The sequence below is a fragment of the Pinus tabuliformis genome, chromosome 7, assembly GCF_031772625.1.
Source record: "Pinus tabuliformis cultivar Carrire ecotype Pingquan chromosome 7, CPIR1, whole genome shotgun sequence".
Taxonomy (NCBI): domain Eukaryota; kingdom Viridiplantae; phylum Streptophyta; class Pinopsida; order Pinales; family Pinaceae; genus Pinus; species Pinus tabuliformis.
The window spans coordinates 316268727-316291579 of record NC_142293.1 but is presented as its reverse complement, the minus strand read 5'-3'; the positions used below and the strand labels follow the sequence as shown (position 1 = coordinate 316291579).

General features: G+C 35.5%; 1 protein-coding gene and 1 pseudogene across 1 annotated transcript; one reads left to right on the top strand and one right to left on the bottom strand.

The window, feature by feature from the left end:
• Positions 1–10710: 10710 nt before the first annotated feature.
• On the bottom strand, positions 10711–11919 carry LOC149247194 (syntaxin-61-like). Its single transcript, XM_089455834.1, has 3 exons — positions 11783–11919; positions 11524–11589; positions 10711–11195 (listed from the first exon to the last, which is right to left on the bottom strand). The coding sequence occupies exons 1-3, from the start codon at positions 11789–11791 to the stop codon at positions 11085–11087; spliced, it is 186 nt and encodes a 61-aa protein (XP_089311960.1). The 5' UTR covers positions 11792–11919; the 3' UTR covers positions 10711–11084.
• Positions 11920–12748: 829 nt separating this feature from the next.
• On the top strand, positions 12749–19144 carry LOC149247193 (putative xyloglucan endotransglucosylase/hydrolase protein 6; annotated as a pseudogene).
• Positions 19145–22853: the final 3709 nt, after the last annotated feature.

Here is a 22853-nt window from a genome sequence, read left to right as displayed (position 1 = left end):
CGAGTAGTGCCATGATCAACATCGAGTCCCACATAATTTCTAGGTGGGAGACAAAGTTTGGCTACATTTGCAGAAGGAGTGCCTTGTTGGACCCCACCGCAAGCTTCACCTGCTCCGATAATGGCCATACGCCATCACCAAGGCCATCAGTGACAATTCCTTCGAGCTCAACATCCCATCGTTCCTTGACCTACACCTAGTGTTCAATGTAGATCACCTTCGGCCATAATTTCCACCATTGTTGGACACATCTGACTTTGCAGAACAAATCACACCAACAAAGCTTAACTTGGACTACATGGAACATGCCACAATTGATTAGATCATGGACACATAGATCAAGAACACTTGCCAATAAAGGATACTTTTATATAGAGTTGTCAAAGTAGGCAAACTCCTTCACCATGACAAGTGGTTCACCAAGGACCAGGTTCAACAAAAATTTCCTTACCTCATGGAGGCTCTGCACGTAATTGGGAACTTTGCTTCCTAAGGGGGGAAGGAATGATCTAGGTGGATATTGGTGGTCACCCGCCTATTCCTCCTAGACCCCCTAGTCAGTTTCATCTGTTTCCTTTTTCATTTCAACATTTTTAGCATTTTTTCGGGTCTTGAACTTCTGGAGCAGTTTTGACCACCTAAACGATGTTTTTTTGGGGTCCACGGCAAGCCCTTGGCCATAGGTAGGGGCCTATAGTGAACCCTGTAGTACTCTGCGAGACCTTTCCAAAAAGGTATCGTACATGCCAAATGAAGATAATATGACCACGTTACAACCTTGGGAAGTTGGTTGCCCAACTAACCCCAACGGGGTCCACACACTCTTGGTGTTACATCTCCTGGGGTTAGGGTTTTGGTTGTTTATGGTTTTCTCATGTTTTCCAATAATAAATAGGCCATTGAGTCTCATTATAACATAGTTCAGAGGCATGTAGTTGGCACATGTCTTCTCAGAGATAAGCTACCATCACCCGAGTTATCTTATTTCCATTCTGTTTGTAAGCATAGTTCAATATTTTTCTATTAATGAAGTGAAATGTTTGAGTCTACTGCATCTTTATGTTTATGATTATATCTGTAAGTTATTGCATTCCTGTTTAAATTCAGATCAAATAAGGTTTGTGTCGACAACTTTCAAACGACTTCCTCACCCCTTCGACATGGCCATTGGGTAGATTCATTCACGCTTAAGGACATCCACACATATGTTTGCCATCAATTCCAAAAGAAACCATGACCTCTCAACCACATTCTTGCCTAAGGATTAAGAATTTTTGAGGCCATCATTTCTTTCACTAGTGTTAGTGATAATCCCCACCTAATTCTCATATTGATTGCATGCAGATTCCTAATAATTCATGTGGTAACACCCTCTGATTCCATTTCCCTTGGAACTATGCCCTATCACATGGGATCCTCTCTTATGTTTAATAGGGATTATGTGGATAATGATTCCATGGTTATTGATGATACTACCATTGGAGATGTTGTTAAAAAATTTAAGGTCTCCACTCCCTCCATGGATATTAAAGAACCTAGTGGATTTGATACATTATTTTAGATCATCTTTTGCAGATGTTTAGCATTAAATTTCCTACTCTTATACCTTTGGTTCATCATCTTGGGTATGTGGTATCAATCCTTCCCATAATACTCATATAATTATACTAGGGGTAGTACCACTTTGCACCTTGGTCATACAAGGCGTTGGTTGCAACATAACATCCACCCACAATGTACCTTGGTAGGAACCCTCATTTAAACAGGTTGGGTCCCATATCCCTTAAAATTAATTGATTACAATCCAAATCGCCTAATCAACTTGATCCACTAATATAGCTTCATTGCTTCATGTGGTGAGGTCCCTTCAACTTTGGTCTATTTTGTTACCTCCCTTCAAAGTGATATGGCCTACTTTATGGAGTGCCTTTTATGGGAACCCATCATTCCTTATCCTCTTTTAGGGAGTGCATTTTATGGGAACTCTTTGTGTTGGGGTACAATGCACTCAATAGTTCATAAATACCTCATCAATACCTACACATTGGCCATCTTTAGAAACATTTCCATACATTAATAGGGGCAATATGGCCACTTTTCATTCAATACTAGGCATTCCCTATCTTTTGACACATTTCCTTTTAGTATGTCTATTTTTAGGGGGGATTGTCACATAGGATGCCATGTGGAACTTAATATACTCTTGTTGGAGGATGACATGTTTAATTCACTCTATTAATACAAATTTATTCACGCATAGAACTCCCTATTGTGAATTTTCTAATCCTCCCTATCTTTTAGTAGTTAGCCACCATTTTTCTCTCTCCTCCCCTTCTTAGTTTAGTTTTAGTCCTATTAGGTTTGGTTTCCAAGGGAATGCACTCAACTTAGGATTTATGGGACCAATAATGTATCTAAAAACCACTGAGAAAAATAAGCATTTAATGTAATTGTATTTAGGAGCATGGTGACTTTCTTTAACATTCTTGAAAATATTTGGCATAGTAGACATTTTCTTATGAATGCACATGTATCTCTAAAAAGTGTATGCCAATAGAATTCAACTTAGAATTTTATTGGATATTATATCTTGTGAAAAATATTATGCACATATTCCATGTATTTCTGTAATAATTTCAAGATTCTTTGAATGAGAAAGATTTATTCACAATACTCCATCATGATTATTTTAAAATAATATCCTAGACACCAATATATAAGAATTATAATTCATTTTGAGTGATATGATTTCATTTCCTATCATTCCATTTGGGAACTATCTTTCTCTTAAATATAATATTATATCCTTATACCATTCAAAGGTCGATAATGATTCATCTCGACCCTTTCACTACAATATTCAATATTTATTCAATCCCTCCAATCAATTTACATAGTCCCCATCCTTTTACAACCTTCATGGATTTTATTTCAATGTCATATTCTTCTAACTTTGCCAACCAAATATCCCATCTTCATTCTTTGGGTTTTTGTGTTAATTCATTTTAACTAGAGGATATGGTACATAAACTATCAGAAGAGATGCTAAGATATAACTTCTAAAATATGAAATAGAGTTGATCAAAAAATAATTCATAAATTCATGCTCTTAAATCGATTTTATCATAAAAATAAATTAGATGCTCTTGTTTCGGTCAACACCATCGCTATAGTCTCTTCAAATGTAAATGTGCATATGATGAAATATTTTGTGAAGTCAGGGCTAAACAATACTAGAGTCAAGGCAATACTTGAGCCAAGGCAATTGCTGACTTAATATCTCCAAATGCCTTCTGTGTATCATCTATGCATTCAAAATTTAGATTATATGCATGGCACATATTGATTTTCTACATCACATAAACTAAAATTGTATCCACTTATCACAATCTTTCATTTAAATCTTCCATGATAAAAGTAAATCACACAAAACCATTATTAATGATATAAGCAATAACTTATACTTAACTTTTTTCATATATATAGGTCCAGGTGTCCATATAATAAAACCCTAATTGTTTTAACAAATTTCCATATATAATAAGCAAGTAAATGTACAATATGGTATAGTGCAGTTAAGTTACCATGGCTAAAGTGAAGCATTATAAGAGCTTCACTCCTACTATTCATTTAGTCATAAAGGAGGGGGAGATAAGGAATACATTTTTAATTATATCCATGAGATTTTCCACTAAAAACATCATTTTATCACAATAAAGGGGCCATTCTATCCATTATGCAAATGATTATATTCCCTACCACTATCTTACCTCTTCATCCTAAGTAAGTAGCATTCATTAAGCAGGAACATGGGTAAAATGGGCCCTAAATAAGGGCGATGAATAAGACTAGGAACATCTCCTTATTCAACTACCTTCTTTTCTAACCCAACCACCTACCTCATATATGATCAACTGCCCTTACCACCCTTAACCTCCTGACCTAGATGCAAGGGTGGCACTAGTAACCTAGGGATTCACACGACCTACCTAGAGTGGGTCGGGATTAGTAAATAAGGTCAATAACTAATTACATAAGGGTCCATAATGAAGGATCCAAGATTACAATGAAAAAGAAATCCAGGAATGCCTCCATAACTAGGCATAATATTTATTTTGTTATTCATTTAATTATACTAAAGGTGTTTTTAAGGGGAAGACACTTTGGTGTTGCTCAAGAGGACTTTCGTCATCTATCTAGAGCCTATAGGAATATGACATGTGTCTACACTTTGTATTTATTGCATTTACCTAGATCACACGATCATAAATATCTTGTGCAATGCTGATTAATTGTGATTGTACAATTCATGATCCCAATATTTATTTATAATTTTCTCCATAACTCTAGCTCTGCACGGAATAAAAGATGGCATAGGTTAGTATGGGGTTGTGAATGTACAATTCATGATTCGAATATCAATTTATTGCGCCTCTAAGGGCATTCTACAACCTAGTATGATGTCACGTCCTCAATTTTTTTAGCTAAGCCAATCTTAAATTATATATAACTTTTTAATCTTATTAATGGACTAAAATTAATTATTAAAATATAACTATGTATATGAATGGATAGTAAAATATCTCATGATTTTAATAGTTCCTTTATCATATATGTGAATTTGAATGGATCATAAATTTACCTTTAACAAAAAAATTACCACATTAAAATTCCAAATAAAGTAAAATTTTAAACAATTTTACTCTTTATTAAAGTCAATGTCATTTCTTAAATCAACGGGAAAAGGTTAATTCCACACAAAGAATTGAAAACATTGCTCCAAAATATTTTAATATTTCTTTTTGGGCAAAAGATCTCATGTAAACATGTAAAGTAAACGTAAACATTTAACATGTAATGTTTAACATTTAACATTTTTAATCTAATGTATGGTAAATAAATAAAGCCTCTCTTCATACTTAATCGAGAGGTATGGTAAATAAATAAAAATAAAAATAAATGGTAAATAGATAAAACCTCTTTTTATATTTACTAAAACTCAATTTTTTTTTAGGTGAAGCCTATGGGCCAAATACCATTTTAATACCATAGGTTAAATACCAAAAGAGGTATAAAGAGGTATGGTAAATAAATAAAAATATATCAAATAGGGTTAGAAATCAACGGCTAATTATAGACCAAGCCTATGGGCCAAATACCATGGTAAATAAAAGAGGTATGGTAAATAAATAAAAATAAAAATAAAAATAAACCTCTTTTTATATTTACTCCATAATCCACTTTATATTTATGAACACTAAAAAAAGAGGTTTTATTTAGGCGAAGCCTATGGGCCAAATTATTATTAATACCATGCAAAAAAACATTATTAACCTTAATATTAATATTAAAAGATTAATATTATGATTATTATTAAATCTAATATTCATATTAATATATTAAGATATTAATATTACTAAATTTAATAACTTTAGATTAATACAACATTATATTTGTTTTATTGCAATATATATTAATATATCATGATTGGTTTTTAGACTTATGGCTTCTGCAACCATTGTTTCATTGCCTTACAAGGGTGTTATGTAAATATTTGTTTATGATGTTGGATTGTTAGTGTTCAGTAGTGAAAGCATCTCATACATGCTGGTTTGCAACATGTAATTTTCTTAAATTTTTTAATGAAAATTACGCTTTTTCCTTGGAAAAAAAATATATTAATATATCATGATATATATTAACTTTAGATATATATGGGAGGGAAGAACAAACACATAGAGTGATAGACATGGAGAGACAGGGGGAGTCACAAGGGAGAGATGGAGATAAAATAAAGGAGAGGGGAGAGGAGGAATGAAGAAAGAGAGAGGGAGAGGAGTGAAAGAGGTAGAGAAGGGTAAGAGAGGGAGAGGGAGGGCACAAAGATGGAGAGGGGGGAGAGAGGAGAGAGGGAGGGAGATAATGAGAGGATTAGAGGGTAGAGAGAGAGAGAGAGAGAGGAGTTGGAGGGGGAGAGAGGGAGGGAAGAATACAGAAAAAGAGTAAGAAGTGGAGAGAAAGAGAGGGAGTGACATAGGAGAGATGAAGAGAGAGTGTGTATGTTTAGGGGTGAGATAAAGAGACAAGGAAGGAGAGAAGGAGAGAAGGGGGAGAGAAGGAGAGAAGGAGAGAGAAGGAGAGAGGGAGGGATAAAGTAACATAGAGAGAGAGAGAGAGAGAGAGAGAGAGAGAGAGAGAGAGAGAGAGAGAGAGAGATGGGGGAAGAGGGATGATTGGAGGTCAAAGAGAGATAGAGAGAGAGAGAAAGAGGATTGGAGGGAAAGAGAGATAGATAGATAGATAGATAGATAGAGAGAGAGAGAGAGAGAGAGAGAGAGAGAGAGAGAGAGATGGGGGAAGAGAGATGAATGTAAGAGAGAAAGGGAGAGAGAGGTAGGATGATAGAGAGGAGGGTGATGTGGGAAGAGAGAGGGAGGTATGAGAGAAAGAGAGAGAGAAGAAGGACGAGAGAGGAGATGAGAGAGGGAGTGAGAGAGGAGCAGAGAGGGAGGGATAGAGAGATGGAGTTGGAGGGGGAGAAAGGGAGGGAAGAAGAAAGACATAAAGTGTGAGAAGTGGAGAGAGGGAGGGAAGAAGAAAGAAATAAAGAATGAGAAGTGAAGAGAGGGAGGGAGTGAAAAGGGAGAGATGGAGAGAGAGTGTATATGTTTGGGGGTGAGATAAATAGACAAAGAAGGAGAGATGGAGAGGAGGGGGGAGAAAAGGAGAGAGAAGGAGAGAGGGAGGGATATAGTAACATATTTGGAGGGTAAAAAGAGAGGGAAAGAGAGGTGGGAGAGAAAGGGAGAGAGAGGAAGGAAGAGAGAGGATGTGAGAGAGTTGAGAGAGGGAGGGAAAGAGAGATTAATTTGGAGGGGGAGAGAGAGGGAGATAAGAAGAAATACATAGAGAGAGAAAGGTCGAGGGAGAGGGAGAGAATGGGTCATCATAGCCTTTTGGTAACCATGAAGGGAATTCCCACCAACAAACATTGCCCTTGTGTAGGTTTTGCCCGCCTTTCGAGAAGTTTCACCCTTGGTGGTATTCACATTAGTTGTTTGGTTGGCCAAGTTTTGTGCCTGCACCTTGTGGAAGGAAGAGATGTTGCTACTTGATAGATTTTTCTTCTTTTTATGAGTCCCTAGGTGTTCAGGACTGGAAGGCTTGGTTCCTTAATGGATCGATTCTACAACTTATGTTCCTTCTAGTGAATTGAAGCCATAGGAGGGGGAGGGGGAGGGAATAAAATCCCGAGAGCTCAAGATAAGTTTCTCATAGCCATCTGAGTGTGAACCAGATTGAGTATATGTCTTCAATTCAACTTTCCACCCCCTTTCAAAATGTCTCTTAGTCTCGAAGATGGCGACCAAACAGGTTCCTGATTGCCCAATGGTCATTGCTTATGTTCCTACATTCCTATGCTTCCATGGAAACAACTAAATGAAAAATATGTATAGGCACATCTTCGTAAAATTTCTCTTATCCTTGGTCATTCCAAGGGGGAAGAGGCTAACGCCCACATCCTCTTCCTCCTCTACTGGCTCGTCTCCTTTTGTGGACCATGACATTTAGGAAAGAAAATTTTTTCCTGCTGGCTTCAAGCTTCTTAAACCTTGTTGCCTTGCGAAAAGCACAGAGACCAACCACCTACTTAGAAAATTGAATGAGGGAATGAACGTCCTTCTGAGTGTTGATGGAAAATGCCACATTCCTCTATGCTTTGTATGAGACAAACTAATCACTTAGAGAATTATCACCACCCAACCCTGCTCATAAATGTCTTAGACATCACTAGCATGAGGAGATTGCAGTCCATTGAGAGCGCGAGGACACCTGTATCTATGGTATCATCTTCATAATAATTTTTTTTTAAAGGAAACATATATGAAATTTTGTATTAAAAAAATAAAATTGGGATCCGACCCATAACTATTACATTTCTTTATAATTTACAATATCCCTTGTGGGTTTGAGATTGAGCATGATGGATCAACCGAAACCCTAAAGGGAGTTATCCATAATACAAAAAAAATATTCTGTTTATAGCTAAATACTTTCCAAAATACTCCCAAGATCCAAATACATTTACATCCCATTTTTCATTTCTTATTCATTTAACTTCGATTGACTTCTTGTTTTCCTTGGTGAGATGTTTTTACCTTTTTTTCCAACATGAATCCATCCCGTATTTTGTGCTAAATCCAAGGAATCAACCTTCTATGGGTGATTCTTGTTGTCTTTGCCACTTTTCCCATTTTCCTGATCAACTCATGAGATTGCTTTCCCAATCTTGTTTCCTAAGAATTTCATGGAGTGTCCAAAAATAGCAAGGGTTTTATGGGAATGAGCCTCCCTTTGTATTTGCATTCAGTGGATCCATTTTACATTCATTTATTCTTGAATGTCTTTTGCATCCTTTAATGAATCGTCTTTAACATGCAATTATTCTTGACTTTTTGTCGCTTTCTCCTTGACCTGAGTCTCTTCTTCTTTGAATACAGTGTAATGTTCTATCTAAGCACCTTTCTACCATTTGGCCTCTAGTTTTTTTCCAGATTTTATTATTTTGTAATTGTTTGGGGAAATTCTTGATTACATGCCCTATTTCGTAACACACTTGGCATCAAAATGCAACATTTTCACAATAAATCTTCTGAACCCATACATAATCTTGAGCCATTATATTTATTTTGGCAGGAAAACCTTTATTAAAATCTAGCTCCATGCATATTCGAGCATAATTCTTCTTAGGGAAATGATCAAATTTTGAGATACTGTGGTAAAATTTTCCTATTGCATTCCCAATAGAAGTTAATGAAGGAAGATTCTAAAGATGTAGGGGAAAGTTCAAAAGCCTTATCAAACTAGAGCCAAGAAGATTCTTGTCTTAACTGGAGAGAAAGAAGGAGTCTAGGGCTTAATGAAGAGACTAGAACTACCCCAGAACCATGGCCCATAATCCCAAATAATCTTCTAACCCTCAAGGTTATTAAATACAACAACAAAAAAACCCAAGCCAAAGGGTAAATATTCAACTTGTTAGTCAATAAGGGTTTCCATGAATCACATATCCACTTATGTAGGTCAATCAATCATGGCCAAAACCCACTAAATCTATAGATCAAGCCTAGAATTGAAAAATATTCTACACGACTCAAAGCTTTATTCTCCAAAGGCACATTAAAAGAAGGAATTTCATGAACTACCGAAAGAGAAAATTTTGATTTCAACACAGCACTATAAGAAACCTTGGCTTGAGCTCCCTGAGAAGAAGAAGCTACCGTACCATTTTCCACTTCTTCACGAGATGTTGTCTTCTTTGCTAAATCACTAAAATTTACCATTCAGTAAGCTGTGAAAATCTATAAAAAAATTAACTCAACAAAGAAAAGATCGGCTAACTAAAACAAAACCCTAATCGCTACACGATTTTACAAATCCCATTTCATTACTCATAACATATAATTAATAAACCCATATTCATAACCATTATTAAAAATTTCTATATTAACCTTAAGAACTTATATTTAACAAGAGAAGCTGCATCGCAGCAAGTCCCTGCCAAGTTACTTTTACAAGTTAAAATTATAAGAATATAAAGTTATTAAAGAGTTGCCCAGCAACAATTTACATTATAATTCTTTTAAGCATCAGTAGCATCAGCTGCAGTTTCTTGTGTGAAAGATCCACGAGCAGCTGCATATCCATACCGTGCGTTATACCAAACTTACCGCAACGAAAATGGTTACAAGGTGAGTGCCTGAGAAAGTGTTGCATGATTCACTGGAAAAGCCCATCAAACTGCCTTCAGAAGTCAGATATAGTAAGGACATGTTGAATAGACCTACCAGTACCGAGTCGATGTATTTTTCTTGTTGATTCTATATCAACTGCAATAAAGAACCATTGTGAGGGGCATTGAACACCTGTCAATCAGGGGAGAAGATAGAGAAGATATACTCAGTAAAAAGTAGTGCAAAGCTAAATTTAAAAAATAAATTAAAGAAATAGTTTAAAATTGTAAATGAATGACCGAAAGAATAAATGTGTAATGTTTTACTTGAACTGGAGCAAGCATCATGCAACCGGGTGAGCTCGGTTGAGCATGCATATGCACATTTGCATACTTCCTAAGGTCAAAATAGGGTCGCTAGAAACAATCGCACCAAAGTAAAGAGAAGGGTGGTAAATTTTTCAAAAATATCAAGGTTGGGATCGTACTTGAGAGTAAATAAAGGCAATCAAATAGGGATAGATAAATACATGCTTTCCCTGATGCTCCAGCCGAGAACCATAGTGATATGCACGTGGGCTATGAATTATGATAACTCTACTGGCCCAGGGACATCTGTCACCCTAGAGCTCTGCAACTAACAAATGTACAGAAACATCATTTTAAACATATTGTCTCACCCCACGCCCTACAGGCATTATTGCTCTCAGGGAATTTTCCAAGGATGTAGCAGTCGTCATTCTCAGGAAAGCACGCGCATCGTAAAAGAACATACGATATTTCTCGTTCAAAGCCGAAGAAAAAGACTGGAATTCCACCCAGTGTGCCTTTCCTTTCGACCAGTGTGCCTTCTTTTCCTTTCGGACAGAGTTGAATTATAAAGCTTTCGTGGTGAAAAAGAAAAACCAATTCCAGAAATTCGCCAATGTGCCAAGAGGATCTATCTGTTCATCATTATGAAGCTCGATCATGTGGGTACATAACAAATTGGCATTCCACGTGCAAGCATATCAACAATTGTTGAGACATCTTGGCATGTGTCCATTACAGATGGAAGCATATCAGCCCGGCTATGAAACAATTCAATATTGCTGGGCAAGCAGCTCAATATTGTTTGTTTGGTGGAGAACTGAATTCAGGTTAACAGAGAATCTGTACAGGTGACAGGATCAGAACTTCAATCTGCATAGTCATGGGTTCTCATAGATCTCAGGATTTGCCTTGCTCGTTGCTGAACTAGAAAAATTCAGCTGATGGATCACCATTGCAATAGCGAAGGCAAGCTCTTGTCCACAAACATGGATGGAAAAGTCATTACCTGCAAAGGTATGGTATGGTTTGGTTTGTGTTTTCAGCTTTTCTTTCTGTAAATAGTATTGCAGCTCTGTTTGATCAAAGATAACACAATCATCATTATCTGTCCCTTGGCTCCGGCCTTCTTCATCACCAAAGCGATTTTTTTCTGCACAGAAGAATGTTTTGGATTAGGAATTTTGATAAGTAATGCTTTCAAGTTGAATTTAGAGCAGTACCTAGAGTAGCCTTCGATTCTGATGTCCCTCTATATATATCTGAACAGATAAATCAGATAGTACATTCCTATAGGCTCAGTTTCATTAATTTTGATGTCTTTTAATTCTTCTGAACCAAACAAAAAATATAAAGAGAGGAGAATCCACTTTATATATTACGTAGTATACATTGAGAATGCGAGGATTCATTTTACGAAAATCAGTGTTTAGATAAAGACTCGAGTGGAAACAAATCGATGGTGTTCACATAGAACTAACTTGAACAAAATCCAGTCTATTTGATGTTTTGTCCATGTCTTGGTCAAGGTCCTCCAAAATTCTTTCCTGCAGGCAAAGGCAGATTTGTGGTACGCATCAGTCGACATGATTCACTTCTTTAACATCTTTTAAGAAATGTTGATCTAAAATCAACAGGAATTGATAGGCAAACACTGATGAACTCGATCACTTGAATGCATTAGATCATAGTACTAGCAGTTTAATAACCAAAGGAACAAATATGCCCAAGAAAATTCACCTGTCCCATGAGCTCCTCATGTATTGTGAGACCAACACTGCCAAGTCTCTCAACACTCGCACTAAGCGCATCTAACTCTTGATCTTGTTCTCTGGTCACCAGGCAAAGCAAGTTAACAGGCTACCAGATCAATGCTATTCAAGAAAAAGGCTGACAGGTGTAAATTCTTGGAAGAGAAAAACAAATTTTGAAAAAGGCTCTTTAGTAGAGGTGTCCGACAAGTGTAAATTCTTAGAAAGGAAAAACAAAGTTCGAGAAGGCTCTTAAGCGTAGGTGTCTAGACTCTAGAGCACTGTTATAAAAAAAGCTATATTTAAAAGTGATCTTCAACAACATAAATTTGATCATACTTCTAATAACAGAATACATATATTGGGAATTCATAGAAAGGATAACAGTCATTGACGGCTTTGAACTGCAGGAAATACCAGCAAAAAAGTCGCTATATTGCGAAAGCTAGTATTGCTAGTGGCCATCCCACAATTGTTCTGGTCAGAGAATCCACGGCTTCTAATCCTGAGAAAGCCCAGCTCCTCGAGTCCTTCAAGGCCTCAGCTCCTCGAGTCCTTCAAGGCCTCAGGAATATCTCTAGTCCAGGTAATCTCATTAATCTCTTAATTGTTTCCAAACCCACTGCTATTCTATCAAGTAATCATGTTATGATGACCAAAATTTAATCCTATGATCAGTTTCACATTAGAAATCTCACCTTGTTCATTGCTTCTCACTGCAGAAACATAGCTGTTGCAGAGAGCATTAGAGGTTTTGGGAACGGTCTGCTGTTGCAGAGAGCATTAGAGGTTCTGGGAACGGTCTGCCTTGGAGCAATCCAAAACCAAGTCATCCTTCGGGCCTTCGACAGCAAGCTCTGCACATGAATAAAGCAGCATGGCGGTTTCGGCCCAAATGGGCCTCTGTGATGATTTGGTGCCCACGACAGCAAGCTCTCCACATGAATAAAGCAGCATGTCGGTTTCGGCCCAAATGGGCCTCTGTGATGATTTGGTGCCCATGGAAGCGCAGCCTCAGGCGACGAAAACAGCGGCAAAACTCAAGAAGATAATGGCGCTTCTGGAAGCGGTGTATGAGGCGGAGATATGGAGGTCGTTCTCAATGGAGGAGAGGCAGAAGAAAATGGTGAGCAGCGGAATACTAGAAGGCACAATGAGCCCCATTCGGACTCTATCGAACGCCATTGTAAACGAGGTAATCCGCTTCAGTGGAGGCAGCTGTAAGTTGCTTTAATGCAACAGATGGGGTGCATGCAGCCTGCATGCTGCTGAACCATATGGCGGACACCTGCACAACAGCAACCAAACCTTACCATATGTATGCCGTTCGGATATCATACGAAATAACATTAAACATTAGCCAATTAATGTTAGCATTAAGAGCAAACCGCTAACGGTCAGGCCCTGTTCATTGTGCCTAAATAGCAATTTAGGCTATGGTCGGGCCTCTTCCGCCTCGGGAAGAGGCCAAATAAGATGGCGAAGGCAAAGTCAACTCAAGTCAACTGCAAACTTTACAATATAACTGCAAATAACATACGAAAAGTTTGCAAATTAATGCTAACTCGGCTCCGAACGGTTACTATAGTCCCTGCCGGATGCCAGATGGCAGGGACTAATAAGGACATTTCACTCTTACAAACTTCTGTTATCAACTTTTATTAGAAAAGTAATAATCACTTACTTGGTTTATATATATATATTTAATTTTAAATGAATAATAATATTAATTTAATTTTTATATTATTATTTAAATTTGTTTTTTCAATCAATACAAAAAACGATTTTTTGTTTTTTCATTTAAAAAAATGAAATAAGACACTGGGCCTAAAAGGTCGTTTTACCTATGTAAACATTCATATCAACTATGTGGACCTAAAATGTCCTTTTGCCTTGTAAACATCCCTATCAATTTCATAAGGACATTGGAAATTGCTTTATAAATTTATTATAAAATGTACTTTTTAATTAATTTATTAATTTATTATAAAATGTACTTTATAACTAATTTATTAAATTTTAAAATAGTTAATTTTATATATAGTTTTATTATTACTATTTTTTATTATTATTTAAAATATGTTTTTAATTTTTTTAAGTCAATATTTTATTAATGCTAGAAAAATAAATACATGGAGTCTATCTCAAAACAGGTGGACTTACCTCGACCGGGTTTGTTGACCAAAAAGTTCACCATATGAAAAAATACAAAAAAGTAGCTAAGGACATTATCCGTAAACAATTGGGCTAGAGGCAAAAACATAGTGAAAACGTAAAAAACACCAGAAATCATACTAGTCATCTGACGTAATGGATGTAGGGTTGTCTGGGGCTGTTCCAAGAGGTAGAGAAGGGTAGAAGTCACACTAAATGTGTCCTTCATAGTGTGCCATCGATGTCTTCAACTTTTCTACTTTATCCGTGAGTTGGTTTTGTCCCCGCCAAACCACAACCAGTCTTTCTTAAAGTTGACTTTGAAAGTAATGCAATCGCTCCAGAGAGGCCATCTACACCACATGTTCTTCTCACTAAACTCGTTCTGCTGCATCCACCCTGTCCATCAAACTGGCAAAGAGAGCGCGAAAGTTTTCTAGGAAGCAGTGTTGGAGACCTTGCCCCTCTTAAGCCTTTGGTGCAACCGACCCATGCTTCGCCCTGCCCCCATAGGTGCCACCGCCCGTGCGAGTCTACCCACAACCGTGTGACCCTTCACCTCTGCTCACCCCCCGCTTACCACCTTCGCAGACTCCTCTCACACCTACATTTCCTTTCTGTGCTTGCCCAACCGTTTTGCCATCCGACATGTTGTCATTATGACCAGAGCCTGGTTTTTCACCCCTTCAGAAGCAAGGGAAGCAGGGGAGGAAGAGGAGCCCCTTCACACCGACAGTTTCATGGCTTCTCACGATGGAGGCATGCCTTGAAAAAGCACCAAACACCAGAATTTCCACCCAAAGGACCACTTCCCGCAAACAAAAGACCCCAACAACACCACAGAGAATAACACGAATTCACTAAGATGGCTCCTTCTACCACGAAGGACCACCCCCACCAGATATCCTTACACATCCACCTTCCAAATACCACCAATGATGGAGTGCCACCCAGGGATAGGGGAGCTGTTTCCGCCCCGAGACGAGCACAAAATCGATCATCACCTACCAAATTTGACAGCTAGAAACCATAGGCAAACCCACCAAGCCCCGTCACAGTAGAAATCACTATTAGAGCAGGGGAACTTGGGTGTCCTCCTCTGGTTGTGGGGTTTTCTTACCGACGAGCTCCACCACCCAGTGAAAACGAGGCGGAACATGTTACCTCGAGACTGTGAGGAGTTTTTCTTTTGCACCCAATCTTTTCTTCTGCCACCAATAACCAAGATTCCTAGCCACAAGGACCAAACAAGCCCACTACCCCTGTATATTTCCACATCTAGCAACCACACTTCGTTTCCAATGAGCATCAACCTCTGGCGCTTCCCCCTTCTTCTCAACAACCACCACAACTCCCAACACCATATCCGAATGCGTGGTGCATTCATCGCATGTTGCCTTAACACTCGCCACCCCCACACACAGATGTTGAATAATTGCTCGCACAAACAGCTGACATTAAGTTGGTACCTCTCCCAGTGCATGTGAAAATGTGAAGGGACCAAAAGACCCACTTTTCTCATCATATCCACTTATTTTCACACATAAGAGGCGCTCCACGTGCTACCGTGATCTCACCCCATCAGAAATACAAATAATTTCTAAATATATAAATAAATATAATATTTTAAATGCAAAAACAAATTCATGTTATTCAAAATGATATATATATATATAAAGTTTTACTTCAATGACCCAAAAACTTATTTTAATTCATCTTTTACATTTTTCCAAATTTGATAAACTATATAAATTTTAATATACATCAATCATCTTCATAACTGTTATTAAAACTCTTTTCACAACACCTTAAACACAAATAGTTAATAAGAACATTTCTCTCTTAAAAATTATATTTATTGTAATTAAAAAATATAGTAATAGCTTAATTTGTTTATATATATATATTTATATTTTTTTAAAGGATTAATAATTTGAATTTGGATTTTTTTTTTTAATAAATAAATAAATAAAAAATTTAAATTTAGGCTGAAAGGTTTTTTTGGAGCCGAGAGGTTTATTCTACAAATCAGTATGAAGGGATGTGTAAGTTTGACCTTCTCTTGGTTGAGTTGACACATGCCCATTTAAAAAAAATAAAAAATAAATTATATTCTAAATAGAAAAACAATGTCGCTTATACTAAGAAAATGCATTTGTTGTAAATTAATTAGAGGTTAAAAAATTGTACGAGTAAAATGTTTAAACCTTGTACTTTTTCAAAAATATTTTAACAATAGATTTAAATAAAAGCTTTGAAGATCTATGTTAATTAATTTATATCAATATGAGCTTGAAATTTTTTTATTAAAATAAAATATTTTATATAATAAAATATTAAATGTAGAAATTAATTAAAAGTAAAAAGAAAATGTAGGAGTAAGATGTTTAAACCTTATACTTTTTCAACAATAGATTTAAATAAAATCTTTAAAGATCTGTTAACTAAATATTTTATATAATAAAATATTAAATGTAGAAATTAATTAAAAGTAAAAAGAAAATGTAGGAGTCAGATGTTTAAACCTTATACTTTTTCAACAATAGATTTAAATAAAATCTTTAAAGATCTGTTAACTAATTTATATCTATATGATTTTCATATATTTTAATATTTTATATAATAAAATATTCAATATAAGTTATCAATAAATATTTTAATACCAATTGATATTGACGTATACCTTAAAATATATTAATAAAAAAAATTTAAACTATAGAAAATTTAGTATTAGATCAGTACAAGATAAATCTATGCTAATATGTATATTTAAAATATTCTTTTACCCTTGTAAACATCTCTATCAATTTCATGAAGAAATTGTTTTATAATTTTATTATAAAATGTACTTTAGCATTTATTTATTAATTTAATTCATTAAATTTTAAAATAATTATTTTTATATATAATTGGATTATTATTATGATTATTTTCATTATTTAAAATATATTTTTAAATACACATTTTGAATAAATAAATAAAATTTTCACATTTTAAGTACAAATAAATTCAAAATAAAACCAAACTTAAATATTTTTTTGTTTGTAAACCTAAGTTTGATAGAAAAAAATTGATAATAAATGCTTATCAGGATGATTGAGGCTTTTAAAAATATAATAATTTTCATCGAGAATTAAAACTTCTCATCAAATTTTATAAAAACTAAACTCCACTCAGACCAACTAAAATCTATATCTTGACCCAGCTTCATAAAAGTTTGATAAGCTTGGGAGAAGTCGTTCTACCAAATTATGGATATCACCATAATTTGATGTGCATGCAGACCGTCTGAATGTGTTGCGAAGAAGAAGGGTACCAGAGGTGGCGTGAACCATGTCGTGCAATTTAGAAGTGCATGGTATTGCGGAGCATATCTGGATCGGCATTGACCTGGACTTGGCCCTCTCATCCAGAATCGAGTCAAAATATTTCTATAAAATCTCAAGAAACAAGAGACATCTGGTACAGGAATTGAAGAGACTTCTGGTGTAGAATTGTTGCAGAAAGAATGGTTTTCCTTGTTATTATATTTGGTATTTGCTTAACATCAGTCTCAGCACGACCGGTATCGTTTTCAGGGGGTTTTAAGTCACTTGGGGAGATGACCATGTGAGGACTAGGAAGGATAATTCAATTGAGTTAATGTTGGATCGTAATTCAGGTCGCTATTTTGGTTGAAGTTAATTTGATTGTAGATTTGAAAATATTTCAAAGTGTAAAAGTTTTTTTTTTAATTTCATTTTTTAGATTTAATTATCTATAATTATTTCGTTAAATCAATTTATAAGATGAGTAATTATTAGTTATTCATATTAATTTATAATTATATTTTATGAGATACTTGATTTCTAGTTTTTCAATATTGGAGATTTTGAATATTCAAGAATTCCAAAGAATTTGGTCAATTTTTTTACGATCATTCCCAAAATTTACAATCTAGATAGGTCACTAGTTATTCCAATCTAGATAATCTAGATAGGATGACCAATTACTAATTATTACTGCAATACATCCATGAGATGTTTGATTTCTAGCCTTCCAAGAAAATATCAATCCATGCAAGTTTCATATGGTTGTGCAGGCGCAGGATTTGCATCAAGGCATGAGTACATGTTCGGGGTTGTGAGCATGAAAATCAAACTCGTCCCAGGTGATTCTGCAGGCACAGTCACTGCTTTTTATGTACGTATGATCTTAAATATCGAATACCCTTAATCTCAACAAACAAGAATTGGGTTAAGTAATCTGCGTAGACTGATCCAAATCTCAAATACATGCAGATGAGCTCTGACAGGAATGATGTGCGAGATGAAGTGGACTTCGAGTTTTTGGGGAACACATCAGGCCAGCCTTATACAGTACAGACAAATCTCTTTACTCAAGGGAATGGTGGCCGAGAGCAGAGAGTGGATCTCTGGTTCGACCCTTCATCAGACTTTCACAAATATTCTATTTTATGGAACCATTACCAGATTATGTAAGCATTGATGTCTGTCTAATTGTGAGATTATTTAAGAAAATCAATTTTATTAGAATCTAATTTTATAGCTTTTTAGGTTTGAGAATGTAATTGTATAGATTTTTATGGTTGAGATTATATAAATTGTAGATTTCTAAAATATTTTGAAATTTAATGATTAAGAGTGAAATAAATTGTTTGAATTCACTATTAACACTGATAAGATTAGTTATGGCCCAACTAATTGTTTAACCTTTGCTCCTCACCATCAAATTCCGGAGCTAGAAATGTGCAATCTACATAAAAATGCTCAATCTTGAAATGGGATTTATTCATGGGCAATGCAGATTTTCTGTGGATGACATCCCCATTAGGGTTTACAAGAACAATGAAGCCAAAGGCGTACAATACCCTAGTAATCAGAGGATGGCGATCTTCTCTACCCTCTGGGATGGCGATAGTTGGGCAACGAGAGGAGGACTGGACAAAATCGACTGGAGCAAGGCACCATTCGTGACCTCCTACACGGATTTTGACATCGATGCTTGCGAGTTACCAGCCAACCCGAGCTGCGCGTCCAATCCCAACAATTGGTGGGAAGGTCCGAGTTACAGGAATCTAAGCCCACATCAAGCAAGACAGTACAAATGGGTGAGGAAGAATTACATGATTTACGATTACTGTACAGACAGGTCCAGATATCCGGTGCCACCCACAGAGTGCACTGTTGGCATCTGATCATTCCCTTATTAACGTCAATAAACAGAAGCAAAACAAAACTTATGCAAAGTCATAATGGATTATCCTCACTCTAAGATGTTTTCAGCCCATGAGTAAGAAACCAGAGGTCCCGAACATATGCGGTCAACTCTAACAACAACGTAGTTAGTGATTACTATTATTATATATATCATGTTAACGGGATGTATCAAGTATATATATATAGAAGGTAGAAGATAGGTTTGAAATTGTTATTTTAGCGAAGAGATTATTAGAAGGTTGGGCCAGTTTATTATCAATTTAAATCTGAAAAAGATTGAATTGCAAAAAATTAAAAATAGGGAACTAAAATCTTATAAATATTTTTAATCTAGTAGAATTTAAAATACTATTTCGTTTTAGAACTTAAAATACCATTTCTTTTCATTTCATAAGTAATAAATCTGTTTGATGAATGTAATCATGTGATATAGACTATCTTGTATATTGTCTTTTTTTTCACTTATTTGAATGAGTCTCATTTTATATTGTTTTTTTTTTCACTTGTTTAAATGAATCTCATTTTATGAAAATGTCATTATCTATTTTGATTTCTGTAAATAATAAGTAGATATTATTCTTTATTAATATTGATTTCTGTAAATAGTAAATAGATATTATTCTTTATTAATATCAAATTGATAATAAATTGTTTTCTCTCTATATATATTTTTTTCCTCATTCCCCATTATTATTTTTTTTTCCCTCATTCCCCATTATTATTTTTATGCTTTTAAATCATAAAACCATAGTCAAAATAAATTGATTCCAAGCCATCAATATTGCGATGATTTAAAAAATAGTTTTAAAAAAGATACAATAACAAATATTAAAAAAACAGGTTGAACTACACATAAAAAAAAACATTTCAAAAAGTGATTGAACTAGTATTATAAATTGTGTAATTCCTGTAGAGAATACTATGCGATGAATCTAGGTTACGTCCTCTTCACAATTCTTGAACTCCCTTTGTAAATCATTTAATATATGAGTACTCCTTTCGTAACTCATTTAATATATGGATGACCTGTAATGTTTGTTGTGTTAATGATAATTCATCCCGGTTGCTTAGATGGAAAAAAGCAAACAACGCTAAGGATTTTGTGTAGTTGGGGAGATATCTTATCTTAAATTATTTTATTAATATTTGTTATGTTAATGGTCATTCATCTTGGTTGGTAAGATAGAAAAAAAAAACAAATAATGTTACGGATTTTGTGTGGTCAGGGAATCATTTTTATTAATATTTGTTAGGTTAATGGTAATTTATTTTGGCGGTTTAGATATAAATATAGAAAGGAAAAAAAAAAAAAAAAGTCAATGATTTTGTGTAGTTAGGGGATTATGGTTGGGAGATATTTTATTTTAAATTATTTTAATTAAAAATAACATGGAAAAATGTATATTTAAAAGATTTTAAATGAAATGAATATAAATTAATCTTAAGTATGGATCTAACATGGATCGACACGGATCATATTTACTAAATAAAAGTTTCAACCAATTTTTTTAATAATAATATAATGATTAAGGTGTATGGGTCAACACACATACAAATTACATTTAACCATTGCTCTATAATATAGAGTTTGTGAGATCTAACTTATTCCTAATTTAGAAGGAGAGGTTGATAAAATTTCTCAACCATCACCAACAACTCATTCACTAACATTACATTACAGATATAGGATGTAAGCATTAACTCAAGTGCCCCTCTTAATGCTTACATTACATAAACTTATTGAAACCACCCATAAACGAAATACATAATCAATCTTTAAATGGTATACAACTTTCACACCAACATGTGCCTCTTAATGCTTACATTACATAAACTTATTGAAACCACCCATAAACAAAATACATAATCATTCTTTAAATGGTATACAATTTCCACACCAACATGTGCTCCATCAAGTTGCCTCATAACCCTCGTAAAGGTGTACCCGGAAAATTAGATTCCTAAGTTCGACTCCCAAAATCCCGAATCAAGGACCTCCCGAAGTGAATTACTGAACATTGTCCCAAGCCGTCATATAGCCTCATTAGAAGAGCACTCTCACATATTCAACAATGAAGGATCCTTCCCTAGATCCACAATTGCCATACTATCTGGACGACCATCCATGTTGAGCCTTTTCACTAAACTGTAGTTGTTCTAAAAGAGTTTGAGAGAAAATCTCAACCACACACCAAACTTGTCTCAGTTGTGACTTTCACCAAACTAGAATCATACTTAGTTCTTTCATCTTGAATCTTTCTACCTTTGATTAGCAATTGCTAGAGTGATCAATTCTAACCAATTGCATTACATGTTAAGTTGATTAGGCTCAACATGTTTCACTTAAAAAACTCAAAATTCAAAAACACATAAACTAGTATGCAACATTGTTGTGGAAAAGCTGGTTTCATCTTCACCCATGTGGAATGATTGTTGATAGTGTTTTTTTTACCTCTCATAAAATAAAAATAAAAATGGCTAATACTGCAACTTATCTTATGGGCTTGGATGTGGCACATTGCTGCTCATCAATGCAGCTTCTTAACAGGTTCACAAGCTACTCCTCAATGCACTGGATATGCACATTGTGAGACCTGATGATTCAAATAGCTAATACCGACTTTGATGATGTTTCCACCAATCACACCCTTTTCAATCAGTAAACTTATCTATTCCATCTCACGTAGTCTAGTAGGCAGTCTCCTCGAGAAGTATGCAATCTCAGCCTCCTTATGCGCACTGCTCGAGCGGAGCCATCATCTGGATCCATCTCATCAAATGATGCTGAGTCATTCTCTGGTTCTGTATTTTATAATTCCCATATAACCATCTCCTCGTTGGTGATGTATGTTGCTCTTCTGATCCAGACTTTGTATGTAGCGATACATAGAAATAAATCTATATACCCCGCAACTATTGTTCATCAATTGCCTTATTTGTGCCTTGTTTTCATCCACTGTAGATAGACTGAACAGAGACGTGGTGATGTTTTCACTGGCCACCATGTTTCTGCTTCTCAGAACCTCCATGATGGGCAGAATTTCTCCTTCCTATGCAATCCGACTCTTATTCACCTCGTGGATCGATAGATTTAGTAGGGTAATCACTACATGCTCTTGGGTCTCCAAATCGGTGCTTAGCAATAGAGGAATCAAGATTGGGATTATCTGGGCCTCTCCAATGTAGGCTCTATATGATGGTTGCTTCCTCGTTAAAGCCTGGAGCTCCCATGTAGCTTCTCTCTGCGATGCACCCTGCTACGCAATACACCCTGCAACTAGATATGAGATCAACGATTCCCCCCAGACTACAAACATTTCAGGTAGAGGACTTCTCTGCTTACTAATATGACAGACAAATGCAAAAAAAAATGCATGCTGCAAACATAGAAATTATACTCTCAAAATAAATACACTTTCTTATTTCCCTCAGCTTAAGACGGGCCAAGCTTCCTCAGCCCAGGACGGGCCAAGCCTAGGAGGGGACAGGCCCTCAGGGCTCTGATACCATGTTAAAATTCCATAAGCGAATCTATATGTCACATTAATGAAATATGATATTACATATATACAAGAATATTGTCTCAAGATAGGAAAACTATCTTGGACACATAATCTATTGGTTGAGAGAATATCTCAACCAAACACCAAAATAGGGAAACCACTCCTATAGAATAGGAACAAACTC

Excerpts from the sequence above, each read along its gene's own strand:
- LOC149247194 (XM_089455834.1), bottom strand. Across the intron at positions 11,196-11,523 it reads ATAGACTGGATTTTGTTCAA|AAAAAAATCGCTTTGGTGAT; the intron begins GTTAGTTCTATG and ends TCTTCTGTGCAG.